The sequence below is a fragment of the Mustela lutreola genome, chromosome 4, assembly GCF_030435805.1.
Source record: "Mustela lutreola isolate mMusLut2 chromosome 4, mMusLut2.pri, whole genome shotgun sequence".
In the NCBI taxonomy this organism is placed as follows: domain Eukaryota; kingdom Metazoa; phylum Chordata; class Mammalia; order Carnivora; family Mustelidae; genus Mustela; species Mustela lutreola.
This window is the reverse complement of record NC_081293.1, coordinates 6174221-6190239: the sequence shown is the minus strand read 5'-3', so window position 1 is coordinate 6190239 and position 16019 is coordinate 6174221. Positions and strand designations below refer to the sequence as shown.

Here is a 16019-nt window from a genome sequence, read left to right as displayed (position 1 = left end):
CACTTGAAAGGGTTAAATGAATTGATCAAAGTCTCTGTTAGGTTCTTAAACTATTTCAGAAGGCTCTCGGCTCTTGCTTAACTCTAGAGCCAGGACAGACTGAGGACACAAAAGAGCGGCGCTCCCCGAGGAGTACCTGTCACCATGGCGGCGATGGTCAGCATCTCCTCCACACAGTCAAATTCGCAGGACGCTAGGATAGACTTGGAGAGCTGAGGGTCAAGAGGAAACTCCGACATGATGATCCCGAACTCCGAGAGGTTCCCATCATTGTCCAGTGCTGCCAGGTAATCCAGGTCTTCCAGGGCCTGCATCAGACTCTCCGGGGCTAGCAGAGGGAAAAAAATCATCACCGTCTCCTAGAAACAAGATGGCGTGACAAGTCTTGGACCTCCCCTCCCAAACAGTGGGCAAAAAACGGTCTGCGAGACCAAGGATGTCAGGCAGTGAAGGACTGTGATTCCTGAGAGGGGGACGCTAATGACGCGAGCGCCACGACTGCCCAGTGTAAGGCCTTGACAGTTTCCTGCTGCAGCGCCAGAAGGGGACCTGGTGGGGCCTGTTGGACTCCCGCGTCATGAAGACGGGGTGGAGGGCCCAGGGAGGCTCAGGTGGCCAGAGCTTGCAGGTGGGGTACCTGACAGGAGCCATATAGAGAGAAGATGCAGAAGATCCACGGAAGGTCTCAACTCCTCAGCAGAGTGTGCAGAAGAAGCTGTGTCGGGTCCCAGAACCATCCAGGGGATTAGAGGGACAGTGCCAGCTGCTCTAGTGAGATCTAAGATAACCCCCATTTCTACCCACTGGACTGGGAAATCGCACAGTTCATGGGGCCCTGGGTAGGAGACATGGAAGGGAAAAGCCCCCGCCTCCACCAACCTGATGTACACTCTCCGGTGTCAGCTAATGAATCTGAAAAGCAGGACCTGAAAGGATCATCCTGCAACCCAGGATAAAAGTCAAAAGTATAAGAATAAAAAATATCGGGCACCTGGGTGGCTCAGTGGGTTAAGCCTCTGCCTTCAGCTTGGGTCATGATCTTGGGGTCCTGGGATCGAGTCCTGCATCGGGCTCTCTGCTCAGCAGCAAGCCTGCTAACCCCCATCTCTCTGCCTGCCTCTCTGCCTACTTGTGATCTCTGTCAAATAAATAATCTTGAAAAAAAGAATAAAAAATATCTAATACCCATCACAGCAAAATGTACAATGTCTAGCATCCAATAAAACATGAGGCATGAAGAACAGAAAATACAGTCCCATAATAAGGAAAAAAATTAATCCACTGAAACTGACCCAGAATCTGGAGAGATGACAGAAATAGTAGGCAAAGATGTTCAAGAGTTACTTGTCAGCAGGCTGATTTGCTCCAGACCCGTATTTCTTCTTTAAGTTTATAGATCAGTAATGATGTGTTCATCATATATGCTAATCCCCACCAAAAAAGATAATCCATTTATTCAAAGCAAGGTACTCTTGGCCTTGCAGAATAAAATGAGATTAACAGTGTTTTTCACTGTCCGGCAGGTGGTAGAGCAATGCAGACCACACAAAGATGCAAAGCAGAGCGTTAAGCTGCTGCTGTGTTCCACCCCAAACAATGAAGGATTTCCGAGCACCCCCAGATCGCTTTCACTGTCTCAACTCCATCAGGTGCGCCCTGAGCAGGAGATGAACACGATGGGGACCCAAGGGGCAATTTTACCTACTTGTATCGGGAGTTCAATATAACAATAAAAATGACCTTACTTGCTGTTCAAACACTGACCACTAAGCTACTTGTCAAAACTCAGGCAAAATGTGTAACTCCAAAGCCAGTCACCAACTCAGATTTGCTAGAACCCCTCCTTGCTAACAAGACACCATGAAAACACAGGGAAAAACCACAGCTGTTGGGGGAGAAATGGCTCGCTGATGCCAATGTGCAGTTCGCCAAGTCTCTAGCCCTTTAGGTGAAGAAGAGCAGAGCATTTAAGAGCCATGATCTCAACCTGAGACACAGCCATCATGAGCAAAAGCTCAGTTCTGGAAAAGCAGGTGTTGGGACTGCAGGGGCTCTAAGAAGTAGCCCCTCCGAGAACCTGCCTGAACCCCAGAAACCTGCTCAATGCCCTGGTGCTCAGCTTTAATCCCCAGCCAGGAGAGAGAAAAACATTAACTTTCCTACTGCTTTTGAATTCTCAGAGATTTAACACTGAGCAGGGAAGGCCTCCCAGGAGATTCCTGTCCTTGCCCAGGTTCTGCCCCCTCTGTCCCACCTGGGTGTCCGCACGGAGCACCAGTGCGCTCCTCCTGCCTTCTTGGACACCCCCCTGGGCAATGATGAGGCCTTGAGAAGCCGCAGTCCTGGGAAGGAGACAGATGGGCTATTCAGGAAAAAAAAAAGTCCAAGAGTTCTCTCAGTGAGCCATGACAGAACAGCTGACCTGCCAGAGAAGGTGCGAGAGGCAGTCACAGAAATGCGCATCTCAGATTAAACACAGCAGGAGGGGGCTGGGAGCACAAACTTAATTACTGACAACTGTTTAGAAACCAATTTCTATAAATCAGCAAACCTGCTGCGTTATAACTTACAGGATCTTTGGCAACCACCCATAAGCATCTGGCTTCACAGCCAGGCTGTGTCCCCAAAGGGCACCTGCACCTCGTTTTTATGCCCTGCAGCTGAGCTGGCTGCACACAGGATTACCAAGAGAGGTAACTTCATCATTCTGTTCCTGTCCTAACGTCAGGAAAAAAGGATGTTCTTGGGTTTTCTTATATCAGAAGGAACAAGGTAATGAATGTAGATTACGCCGGTGAAGGAACAAAAGAAGTAACTGAACGGGGTTTGCTCACGCTTGCAGACACCTCCCAGAGCAGCTCATAAAACCATCTTAGCTACAAAGCAGAAGGGTTTAGACGAGACTCTCCTCAGCAGCTGTTTAAGTGTGAGCCGTGGGAACAGTGCTAACGAACGTCTCACTGGAGAACCGGGCAGGGGTCTCCCTTGGTCAGCTGTCCCTGGTTACCCCCACCGCACCCCACCAGGTAATACTCCTTAACCTATTCTCTAACCACTAAGGATCCAGGATTAAGGTTCAAACTGAGTGGCTGGAGCTGGAAAGAATCTGAGACCGGGTGGCCTCCATGGGTGAATGGAAGAGAAGCATTTTGAACACCACGCCCACGGCAAGGCCCGATCCCAGCCCGGCAGGAGCGGACCCTCTCGTACCCAGCCTTGCCGTGGACGGGGCTCGCCGGCAACAGCACCGCTCTCTCCACCTGCCGAGCACCGGCTGCAGCATGAGGCAGGGGCAGTCACCAACTCAGCCCTCTGGGCTGACCCAGCTGTGCCCTCAGGCCAGCTCTGCTCCGTGCCGTGCCCTGGAGCGACACCCTCGCAGACCTGAGAGCCACAGGCACCTCATGTCACTTGCACTGCCCAGACCTAGGAAAGGACTAAGGGGAAGAAAGGAGCAGAGTCCAGCTCCAGGGGCTGCCTTGTTGTGAACTTATTTCCTTTTAAGGATAACATTCAACTCATTCACCCACTTCCTCTCAAGCCACTTGTGAGTGTCTTGTGCTCTTGGCATCTGCGAGGCCCTGGGGGTAGGGGCACACGTGGACGGGCCCAATCTTGGTCCTTCTGGAGTTGGAGGTCTTAGGAGGGAGACACACATATTCACCAACAACCAATTTCCAATGTACAGAGATGCGATTTTACCCCACGGGCCTCTTCTCCAGGAAGTGCGCCCCCACTCCCGTGAACCTTCCAGACTCCCACTAACCTCCAGCCACAGCTGCCTGGCTCGGGGTGGGACCCTGCTCAAACCGAGCTGATGACACTCTACGTTGGGGGTTTCAAAGTCTGGACCAAGAGAAGCTCAGGAGTGTGCAGGGGCTGACTCGGACATCGCAAGGCTTGGAGAACACAGCTGGGATTCTGCCATGAGGACTGACGAGAGAGCAAAGGAGAAGACCCAAGAAACACAGAGATGAGACTCTGTGCCGAGGTTGTTCAGGTCTCTCGTGTTCTTGAGGCTTGATTTCCTTCTCACTCTGGGTTTCATGGGATACCCCAATCTCCTTATCTTCCTCCACTTGTGTTTACAGTAGTGTGGACCGCATGGCTGGCTCTCACGTCCAAAGAAATTCTAATACACCACAGCAGAATCACTCTGTGTTGAAGAGAAATTCTAATACACCACAGCAGAATCATTCTGTGTCTCCAAGTGCCACTGGAGCTTAGAAAAGGTAGGGGCCACTTTGGCCTCTGGAAGGAACAAGAACAGCTGCCCTCAGAGCTCTCACTGTGTGCCTCGTACCTGCATTCATCACAGACACGGAGAAAGACAACAGATAGCACTGAACTCACAGCTTGAGAGGACTAAAGAAAAACAAAGTTTCTGGTCCCAGCTGGTTTTAGGACTGAGACTTGGGCACCAAGTCTGCACAGTGCAGAGTCCACAGAGGGAGAGACTGACAAGTCAGGAGATGGCTCTGGGCTGACAGTGTAGACTTTAAAGTCTTGGGACTTCTAGGGAATGGGACCCCAGCCACTCAGCCCACAGGCCTGTTCTGAGCTCAAGTAAGAGTCACACAGGTGGGGACAGCTACAGGATTGATTACATGCCAGTCATGTAAACAGATTTATCTTGACAACTCTGTGAACCAATTACTTTGATTATGCTCACATTCAGATGAAGAAACTGAGGCCCGAGGGGCTGACAATGCTGATGTTACACGGGGAGCGGGGGGCCATGACTGGAGCCCAAGCTTCCTGGTGCGGTCCCTCACCTGGGCCCCTCTGCCCCGGCTTGCCAAGTATGGTGGGTTTCCGTGGCTCGCCCTGGCTTTATCATCAACAGTGTCCCCTTTCATCCTCCAGTGTCCCAGCCTGGAGAAGAGGTCCCTGCATGCGGGACCCATGAAGAGCCTAAGGTGAATCAAGAGTTGAAAATGCTTCCGTTCTGTGCCTTCTACAGTCTCTCCCTTCTCCTCTTCACTTTCTGAAAAATTACTTTCTTGCTTCTGAGACCCTCCAGGATCCTCACTCAGCAGTTCCAGTGTATTTGTGCCTGTTTTCCACACTCCCCCTCCACAGAATACAGAAATACACTCCGTGAGCCTGACCATCACTGATGCAGACATCTAGAGGGGGTTCCTGCCTGTGCGGTGTCCGGCCCTCCGCTCACGTCCAGGGCTGTGGGGGGCAGCTGCCAGCCGGCAGGGGGGCTCTGTGATGAGGCTGTCTGCGTGCACCAGCATGTGCACGTGGCATCTGGCCCATTCTGCCTCTCTGTCCTCTGAGTACAGATTGTCCTATTTAAAGACCCTTTTGCAAACCCCAAAGCAAAATCCATTTCCAGCGATGCAGAGACAAGCAGAGGTGCTTGCCGGTGTGCACACGAATGTGGCAGACAGGATTCTAGAAGATCTGGACTCATTGAGTCCCGACTTCTCCTCTGGTGAACCTCCCGCAACATCTTGGCAGGTTAAGCCTCTGCAGCATCTCTAATCCCTCTCTCTGGTGACTCCAACACTGGCCTCTATGGCTGTGACACGATTCCGTCCCCACATCTTGCCCTTCTCCTTGACCACCCAGTCCCATCCTGCCACTGCGTCTGGCAAGTCTGTGTGTGGGTTCCTTCTTCCCAGGTCATTCTGAAGCCAGTCGTCGCAGCCACATGAACTCTGCATCCAGAGGCAAAGATGACATTTGTCCCCAATTTTTGTGTAGGTGCCATTGCTTCCAGGAGGGCAACATGTGCTCATTTGACCCTGGGCCTCCTGACCCTGATCAGCAGTGACTGTGGTGCTCCTGATAGAAATAAACCTGCAGCACCAGTGTAGAAAAAACAATGGATTCTTTCTTTTTGAAGAGCTCTACATCAACAGAGTTCAATGAATAGCCTGTAGCCTAGTTATGCCAAATTCACTTGCACACGGCTCATGGATCCTGAAAGGGCTAACAGGTTGGTTGCGCTGGCGTAGTTCAGTGGTAAGTTGAGTTAAATGCACCAGCTGCAAGCATCATCTTTTTTTCCTTCTGAACTGATGAGTCAGGGCGAATCCACAGTGAGCTTTCCCCCCAGCACAGCAGACACAGTTCTGTGCGTGTCCTCGGGAGCCGACAGTAAACGGCGGCCCCAGCTCTGGGCATCTGCAGCGCGGAGGGGCCGCCGGGAGAACGGGGGGTTCTTCCCCGCTGCCGTGCTTTGCGGCTGCGTCTCTTCCGTCTTGACGGCGGGTCACCAAACATCTACTGTCTGGAACCAGAAGATGCCCGGGGAGGCAGCACGTGGGGATTCCGGGCCCACAAGAGGAGCAGCGGAGCCAGAGCTGGAAGAGCAAGTTTGACAAATGAAGCGTGTTTCTTCAGAGCTGTTTCTTCAGCAGCGGCTGAGGCCCCAACACACAGGCCACAGCCTCGCGTCACAGCCTCGGGCGCTGCAGTCCCCCGAGCTGCCGGCCCGCACGTGGGCGCGTTTGCGGCGCGTCCCTCGCCAGTTCTCGGCACCTCTTCATAAAGGCTGGCGCCTCTGGAGGACCTTCCTCTTACTGACGCTCTGAGTCCTGCCGGCCTCGGGGACCCGAGCGGCGCTAAGGCCAAAAGCGCTTCTGCAGCGCTCGCGAGCCTCCTGCCGCAGCGGGGCCGAGCGACGGGAAAACGCGGGAGCGGAGGGAAAGCTCCGCGGAAGAGCAGAGCCTGCGCGGCTTCCGGAAGAGCTCCCTGCGCGAGGCCTTCTGGCCGCCACTTCCGGTCGCGCGCCCTGCGCGAGGCCTTCTGGCCGCCACTTCCGGTCGCGCGCCCTGCGCGAGGCCTTCCCGCCGCCGCTCTGGTGTGCACGTGTGGCCAGAAGCAGCACGTGCGCAGGCGCCACTCGCCCTCCCCGGAGTCGCTGCGAAACCGCAACCGCTGGTCTCACACGCGGGACAGGAACGGACGGGACAGGAAGGAGTCCCTTCGTCTGAGCGCGCTCGTGCGCCTGAAACACCAGCGAAAGCACCAGAGCTCTCGGTCGGGGAGCTTTACGGACATCAAGCCCTCGCTGCTTCAGCGACGCCAGGCAGGGGCCGGGATCGAAGTGGCCGCTCCCATGGGGACGACGGCCCCGACGCGTGGCGGGAAGGGCCTCCCGAGGAAGCGGCCGGTGGCGCCCTGGGGCCTAGCGCTGGCCTTCCCGGGGGTAGGGGAGGCGGCGGGGGGCGGGGGTCACCCAGGGCAGGCGCCCCTTCCTGCTCAAGCCGGGGCAGACAGCACTCAGCAGGCCGCGTCTGACCCGCCGCTGCGGGCTCCGGGGTGCGGTGCGGTGGAGAAGCACCCCAGACCTTCCCCCAGACGACCCGGAGACAGGTTTGGGCCCGCGGGGCTCCGGTGTGTTCAAGGAGACTCTAGCAGAGTCCCCTCCGTCTGCGCGCGGGACCTAATTTCTGTGACTCGGTTTCCTCATCTGTAAAATGGGGTGAGTCCGAGCACACCCCCCCCCCCCCACCCGAGCGTTGTTGCCGCACAGACGACCGTCCGCGCGGGTGTGAGACGTGCTGCTGCCCCGGGGAGGGCAGGCGCCTGCTTAAATGCATGAGAACAAGGACCGCATTTGCGGCTGCCCACCTTCCTCACTGCGGACTGCGGACGTCGGAGGCTCCGCCGCGTCCCCCGGACCGTGCAGGCAGAGCGGCGGCAGCGTTCGCCCGCCAGGTAGCAGAACGTGCGAGAAGGCCGGAGGTCCCGACCCACCTTCCTGAGCTGAGCAGGCCCGTGGCCGCCTCGCACACCGCTGGAGCCGCCTGCCCCGTGCCTTCTCGGCCTTTCCACAGGTGTCTGCTGCTCCTCAGGCCGCGGGCCCAGGGCAGCGGCGGCCCTGAGGGAGAAGGCAGCACCTCCGGGTGACAGGACCCTCCATGGAGATACCCCCATCCGGAGAACCATGGCCGGCCTGAAACCCTGAGCTTGGACCTCGGCTTCAGAGCCTCGGCCCTGCAGGAAGAGCTGCACCTGAATTACAAAGGAGGGAACTTTCGGGGCACTCCCAGGGGACCGTGCGACACACGAGGAAGGACGTTTGGCTGACACGTGTCCCACCAGGAGACCTGAAGGCTGCCCGAAGTCCCCTGCCTTCGGCCGCCGGCAGCCTCAGACGCCACTCTCAGTCGACAGCAGGTCTCCAGGCGCCAGGGTCCCGGGGCGCCAGGGGCCAACAGCAGACGGTTCTCCACGGTCAGGGCAGATAGTTCTAGAAGCTTTTAAACAAACTCCTTCAGAGAATGCTGCTCTCTAAAGGCAGAAACGCTCATGCACAACCCAAGCCCACGCTGGCCCGGCCTACCCCGGGCGCCTGCTCTTCGGCCTGGCCGCTGGCAGAGAAGAAGAGGCCCACCTCGGGCTGCACCTGCCGAGCGCAAAGCTACCTGGTCTGTTCATGAAGTCGCAGTGGCCTAGGCCTGCGATGTCTATTCTCTTCAGGAAGAGCACCATGCTGGTCAGGTTGGCCTCCTGCATCTCCGCCGGCTTGAGTGGCCGCATGTCCTTGGAGGCAAACTCCTCGGAGTACAGACAGAAGAGCTTTCCTAGAAGAAACCGAAGAGGGTGGTGTGAGTACGCCTAGGTCGCCTTCAGTCAGGGATTTACAGCCGTTTCCGCGACCATGGGGCTACCTGAGGAGGACGAGCTGAGAAGCTGCTTGCGCGTGTCGGCCTGGCTCCGGCTGATGGGCTGCGTGACCAGGGAGTCTGCCCGTATCCTCGGGTTGTACACCTTGGAATGGAAAGACAGCAGGGGTTGCATCAGACACTTGGGGGTTCCAGGCGGACAGAGGGCAGCATGTGGTCCCTCACATCACCTGTGACAGGCTTTGTTAGGCCCCTCCTCTCTGGTCCGGACTTACTTTAGACCATGTCTTGACAGAGAAATTACCAGCACCTTAACAAATGGATTTCAAGGTTCCATAAACATGGGACCTCGGCACCATCTCCTGAATACTAGCAGTGTCACTTCTCAAAGCACGACCCCGTGGTGACGACAGATAGGCATCCACCACACGGAGAAAAGCGTTAGGGCTGCCAGTGCGTCTCCTCGAGGTTCTATGCGTCTCCTCTAGGGTCTATGAATCGTGACCTCAGCGGTCTGACCTTGATGACAGCCGCTGAGCTCTCCCAGGCCTGAACTGGCTCAGACAGGAACTGCCCATAGCAACAACAGTCAGTTTTCTCTTTCAGGGGCTGGGGGTGGGGTGGGGTGGTGGGGTTCCTGAGTGGTGCATTAATCCAGTAAGACCTCACATGGGTTCCAAGAGGACCTTCAGATCAGGGGGCCCTGCTCTGTGCAGTGACAGTGAGATACTCCAAAGTGTCTGTTTCCTCCAGGGATAAAAGCTACTTAACTGCTGATAACATGAAACAGATCAGTACTTGGGGAGGTTCTTTCAGTTCTTAAACTCTAGGATTTACGTTCCAGTGTCTTTGAGAGTTTGAGATTTACTTCCCTTTTTTCTAATTTTTTTTTTTAAAGGTAGTAATTTTATATCAACATTCAAGCTAAAACTTGGTAAGATGAAAGTCCATGTACTTGAAACTAATTTCTGGTAAATCACCTCAGGGAAGACCTTAATCATTTTGGTTACGGGGCTACCAAAAATACTCAGGAGATGTACACAGGGAAAGGCTGGTGAGAAGTCTGACACTTTGCCTTGCTGGCATCAGAGCTTAAGAAAAACCACTGACAAGGAGAACCACCGCCTTTATGCCTTAGTAGTTGTGTCTGTTCTCAGGACGTTTTCCCATGGCACCTGAAATCAACTCGGTTTGGGGATTACCTACATGCTAATGAGAGGCTCTACCGGGTAAACAAGCCTTACAGTACTTTCCCTTTGCACAGGGGACCCCATCAGGGAGCCCCTCTCCCAGATCCCAGGCTTTGTCCTCACTTCCCAGTGGATATGGTGGCAGGAAGCCAAGGACTATTACCAGCAGAGGGTTTACCAACTTGATAGTAATTACCTTTCTCCTTTCCACACCCACATCAATAACAAATTTGACTGTGTTGCTCCAGATCAGAGACTCTCCAGAGCTAGCAGTCAATACCACTCTTCTCTGATAAACTTGGCATCTCTTTTCTGTTTCATCATTTGGCTTGAACAATGCACATTTCTCTTTTGGATACAAAGGAATGACCACCAGCTCTCCAAGATCTGGGTTTAAGTTAGATCCTTCTTGACAGACGATTTCATAGGCTTTCTCAATATCCTAAAGTAAAAAACAGTATCATCTGTGAGAAGAAACATGTCACAAACAACTTTACTACTTAAAAAAAAGTCTAATTAAAAAAATGTCTAATTAAATAAAACTATAGGCAAAAGCTAAATAACGTATACAAGGAAAGAAACCTGTGTCGTCGTCTATGTAAGTCAGTATGTGAAAAGACAAAACTGGACGAGAACGTTTCTTTGGGGAAGTTAAATATAATTTATAAACAATTTCATTGTTTTTAGTCCAAGATGGTTTTCCTCCTGTGAAATGTGCAATTTGTGCCTTCATGCACTTATCCTATGTTTCTAGCTTGATGCAGTTTCTCAAATCCATTACCAATGATGGGTAAACTGAAGTTATTTTCACATCAGTGATGATGCTCTAATGGTGGCAGAGTTAAGAATTACAAAACAAGCGCTGGGTATCCAATAAAAGCATGTACACACACACATTCTGTAATCAGGGTCTCTGGATCACTCTGAAAGTTGTCTTGACCCATTAGCACCTTAAGACAACATACGAGCAATGAAATAGGCAGGAAATATTCACTGCTAATTCACACACCTTGGCATGACTCAGGCATTTAGAAATACCCTTTTAAATTTTTCACTGCCAAATGTATTGGAAGAAAAAATAAATTATTTCCCCTAAAACTATACAGAAGTAAGTGGTGCAAAACACTCAATAGGCAGCGAGTTTGAGACAGTATTTTTCTATTTCTCAAATACAACTAGTTTTTTAGGACCTCATGTAAAAAAGATGTCACTTAATTCTTATACCTTTTTCATTTAGGTTTCTAAAATTTCTACTTTCTTAGGGGCCCAACTAACAAACTACCAAATGGAAGAAGCCTCATGAATTTCACTAAAATTCTAAAGAAAAATGACTTTCCATGACTGTTCAAATTTTAAGACCTGTTCCGTTTTCTAGTGCACGCGCTCACTCACTCTCCTTCCTTCAGTTCATTTGCAGAAGAGGGCTGAGTTAACAGGAGGGTTTTGTAGGACAGATGTGCCTGGAAAAACGGCATCATGGTGAGCCATCTGAAAGTTATTCCTGAGCTGCGGAGAGGCCCCAGGAAGTGGGCCAGAGGCCTCTGCGTGAGCAGGTGTCCAGCCACGTTCTGTGTACGTGTCCCTACAGAGGTGGCTTCCTGGGGGCAGAGGTCTACCAAGCAAAGAGTGTAACTACTGATCATAATGAAAACTTGCCAATTAGGACAATCGGAACAAACTTATAATTCTGATCATGTCCTCAACATATGTGATTAACAGCCTGTAGGAAATTACAGGGAAAGCAGGAAAGTGGGCTGTGTGTCCCTGCCACTGGCCACCAGTTGCCTCCCCAGGACATCCCCTGTTCCTCCCGGATGACCCCCTCGAGTAGGCTGCCTACAGGGGCTACTGGAGTTGGAAAAGGAGATGGATTCCAGCAGCCCTCTTGTGACCAATTATTTTTCAAAATAAACCTTCAAATCACACCCAGATGTTTCTCTTATTCTCTTAGAATACCATTTAAAAGGTAATTTGGGCCACTCATTTTTAATTTGCTTCTAGTTGCTAGATTTTCTTGGTTATAGGTGGATTCTTAGGTTGAGTTTTGTAGAAAAAGGCATAAAAGAAATCTTCAAAAGGAAAAAAGTGGAGCAAAACAGAACCTGATTGCAGTGTGTGGTTTAGACTCCTCGGGCTCAGCTGACACGGGGCTCTGAGACCATAGCCTTCAGAATTTGGAAAAAAAAAAAAAAAAAAAAAAAGCTCAACATACTTATCTGGTTCTTCCAACCGTTTATGCATTTCCATCTTATCCAATGGGTACAGTGTGCTGATCTATGTGGGGCCTTCCTAGAATCCCCTGCAAAGCCATGGAAAGCACAAGATGCACTGAAAGGAGATCCCCAGGCCCCAAACGGAAGGCCTGAAACTGTACAGAGCACTTTGCAGAAAACCTTCAACCTCACAGTGCCTTTCTGGAACAATTTAGAAGGGCACCATAATTGGGCTGATGGGACCATAAATCTCAACTTCGTTCTCTACATAACGTTATTTCACTTTTTCAGGTTAAAAGTTAAGTGATGAGGAACCAGAAACACTGAGGGCTCAAAGTCCATTATGTGTGAAGACTTGGGGCAGCAGGTGGCCGTGAGGATGGATTCAGTCCAGGGTGGGGGGCGGCTGGGCCGGTGCTCACAGCTCCGAGGGAGGTACCCGGTGCTCACCAACCCGAAACAGTGGAGAACATTTCTGCAATTATAAGTGTAGCTCTTAACCTAAAAAATGACAAGCAGCACGTTTCTGGTCATGTACTTAACTGCCTACATTCCTAGGACATTTAACTGCCATGGCAGACTTGAAAATTTTTTATGGAAATTAAGAAAGCTTCAAATAATGTGGGAGGAAAATGATCAGTGGCTGTCAACATGGATTTCAGAGCGGGGTGAGGCTTTCAAAGAGACAGATTGCAAGATCACAGGAAAGGAGTATCTTTTCTTCTTCTTTTTCCTTTTTTTTTTTTTTTTTTTTTTTTTTTAAGAGAAAGAGCGCGTGTGTGCACAAGCAGGGTTGTCGTGGAAGGCAGAGGCAGAGGGAGAGGGAGAACTTCCAGCAGACTCCACACTGCACAGAGCCCGACATCCCGTGACCCTGAGATCATGACCTAAGGAGAAATCAGAAGCCAGATGCTTAACAGACTGAGACACCTAGGCACCCGGGAGAGGAATATTTTAAGGAAATGCTGATGTAAGTGGTAAAGAAGAAAAGAGTAATGTCCGTCAGGAGATGAACTGTGTGTGCAGTTTGCTGGGGGGATGCAGGGAGAAGCAGACTCCAGCTGCGGGGTTCAGAGCTCAACTGTGAGGAAAGCGGAAGCCAGAGGGGGGCCTCCCTCAGAGATCCCCGGACCCAGGTCAGACGTGCAGCCCACCCCCTGCCCAACATCACGGCCTCATTCTCAGAGCTTGGAATCACAAATTCCGGCCCACAGCCTTCATCACACCATCACTTGCCAGAGTTGCAGACACTACAAGACTACGGTGTCTTAACAGGAAATGTCCTTCAGGTCCAACTTCAAGAAAGATTACATGACTTTGTAAGCCCTGAGTTCTACTACCAGCCTGGGTCAAGATGCATCTCCTAAGGTCTGACATTTAAAGTCACCATGCCATTAATTATAGCTTATATTAAACTTGTAAGAATCAAATACCTTTCTTAAGACCATCCACTATCCCCAACTCTGTTAGGAACTTTATTTTTCAAAAATCCATTTTGGAGGCTCCTGGGTGGCTCAGTCAGTTAAGCACCACCTCTTGATTTCGGCTCAGGTCACGGGATGGAGCCCCGTGTCAGGCTCTGCGCTCAGCACGGAGTCTGCTGAGCTCCCTCTGCTCTTCCCACCCCCCCTAAAAATAAAGTCTTAAAAAAAATCCACTTGGGAATTTTTGCTTACTCTGACTTGAAGGAGGACTACTCATTCCATCAGTCTTAATTATACGCCCCTCCTCCCCCCAACGATATGTCTTTTCTCACCAGGTGACTGACTTTCACACTAATTCTGCCATTCTTCCCTTCATTTGCTTCCCTTCTCCTCGCTGCTGAACATTTTTTTACTTTTCTCAGGACTTTCTCAACTATCTTGAATCATGCAGGATTAGGAAATGATAATAGAATAAATCACTGTAGTAGGCAGAAGATCTCCTACTAAAGAAACTTTCTACATGAAAAATGGAGAAACATGCTGTAGTTATCATATATTTGAGATTCTAAATTACTTTGTGGAAGCAGGTAAAATCCGTCTAAAGTTCCTGAAGCTAGGAGGGTTAGTCATCCTTTATGCTCTGAACGTAAGACAGAATAAATACTTCTGTAAGTATTTCTGAAAGCAAGTGAAACTTAAGACTCTGACGGACAGCTGAGATCCTTGTCTTTGTTCAGCTGGTGGCTGAGCCAGTATCAAACAATTTCCGTTTTGGTTTCTGCTTAGTCACTGGAATCACTACATATTTGGGTCATGGTCTACTAAAAACTGGTACTTCTACTGAGTAAGATGATGAGTAGGAAAAAAAGGCCAGGAAATTAGTCTCTAAGAAGAAAGGTATAATTCTTGAGATTCTGGAAGCTTCCAGATTGGGCCAACAGAGTACTAGAGGGGAAGTAGGGCCACTGAGTAGCTGCAATTAAAAACAAAATCCAATGCAACTTCAAAGGGCACGTTGAGGATGTAAAAGCAGTAGCATATGCTCAGTTATACATTTCCCACTGTTCTCCTAAAAACGCATCTTCTAGAATCCAGTCAGATTCTTCTCATTCATCTTACAGAAGAGGAGCCCCAGGGCAGGGAGAAAGTCTTCTGGTTGTCCTATAAATGATGCCTTTCTGCCTCACACCCCACCGACCGCTGTAGGACCATCTGTGGGAACTTTTTTTGTTCCTTCGCCCTAGGTCAAGTGCTTAGGGGACAGTCCTCCTCTGTAGCAAATGCTCCTGGTCAGGTGGGAGGCAGCCGAGAGCGTGGCAGGAGTCAGCGAGCATCTTCTCTCCGAGACCATCAGAGAACTCAGGCACAGCTGAGAGCCGGCCCCAGGGCTCTGGAGACCCCCTGCTGTGGAGTCCCGAGCGCTTCCCCTGTCCCCTGCTCTCACGGCTTGCGATTTCAGAAGCCCTCCCGTGTCCTCCACCCGGAACCCGTCTTATTTGCCATGCCACATGGCTTCCCAAGAACTTAAAAGCAAAAGGGTGTGTTGGAACCAAATATTTAAACAGTGAGTCAGCAAACAGACACCTGCATGTTAATTATTAAAAGTTTCCCAATGAGCTTAAAAGGTTCCCCCTAGGGAACCTGATGACTCCACGAGTCCAGAATATGACTTACTTGTTCACAGGCCAGAAAGACCACAATGTCCCCCTTCTCGCCGGACTGGTGAATTTCAAAGATAAGGCGTAAAATAGACTCAAAAGACTCCTTCTGAGCGCCGCTCAGGTGCACAACCTCCACAGGGTGCTGCTTTCTCACTTCTACGAGAGGCACGTTGCCGTAGTAAGAGCTGAGTTTGCTGACCAGGTGCGGGGAGGAGTTAATGATGAGCTTCAGCTCTGGCCGCGCCAGTAAGACATCCTTCAGAAGACCGAGCAACACGTCGGTGGCAATGCTTCTTTCGTGGACGTCGTCCAAGATGATGACTCCGTAGCTGCCCAAAAAAGGGCTGGACATCATCTCTCTCTGCAACATGTCATCCGTACAATACCTGTGAAGAGGCGGGAGGAACGTCAGAGGCCCTTAGGAAAACCCATAGATTCCAAATGACACCACAGACGTCTTGGCCACGCCCTCTAACGGGGGATTTAGGGGGAGAGAATCACACGTTACTATAAACTCTGGTCTAAAAACAGATTATTTAAATCTATGCTACTTCCTTCACATGAGAAATTAAATCTATTCCCTTCTCAGCAAAAACTCATCTAAGTACTGATCTTACAGGGAGAAATGTTCTCTGCCAGGAGGAGGTGGTGTGTTATGGAAATATTTCAAGGCTTCATTAAAAAGAGGAAGATGGTGGCTCCACTGGACTCGGCAAGGCCTGGGCCTTCAGGTGATTATGTAACACTAAGGCCATACTAAGGCTTAATCCTAGAACTAGACATATCTCTAATTTTCTCCATAACACAGAGATCTATTTCCTACCTTTGTGTTAATAAGATCATGTGTACAGTGTTTTTAAAAGTGCCTCTCCTGGGGCGCCTGGGTGGCTCAGTGGGTTGAGCCGCTGCCTTCAGCTCAGGTCATGATCTCAGGGTCCTG

General features: G+C 51.0%; 1 protein-coding gene across 2 annotated transcripts in view; it reads right to left on the bottom strand.

Moving 5' to 3' along the window:
• The window catches only part of DHX32 (DEAH-box helicase 32 (putative)), a 55621-nt gene that overhangs the window by 5817 nt on the left and 33785 nt on the right, over nucleotides 1-16019 (bottom strand). For both annotated transcript variants that reach the window (XM_059172863.1, XM_059172862.1), the window contains exons 4-8: nucleotides 15093-15465; nucleotides 9978-10223; nucleotides 8637-8736; nucleotides 8391-8549; nucleotides 137-328 (exon numbers count right to left, since the gene is read on the bottom strand). In XM_059172863.1, the coding sequence (XP_059028846.1) occupies nucleotides 137-328; nucleotides 8391-8549; nucleotides 8637-8736; nucleotides 9978-10223; nucleotides 15093-15465 (1070 nt within the window). The remainder of the gene's footprint in view (nucleotides 1-136; nucleotides 329-8390; nucleotides 8550-8636; nucleotides 8737-9977; nucleotides 10224-15092; nucleotides 15466-16019) is intronic.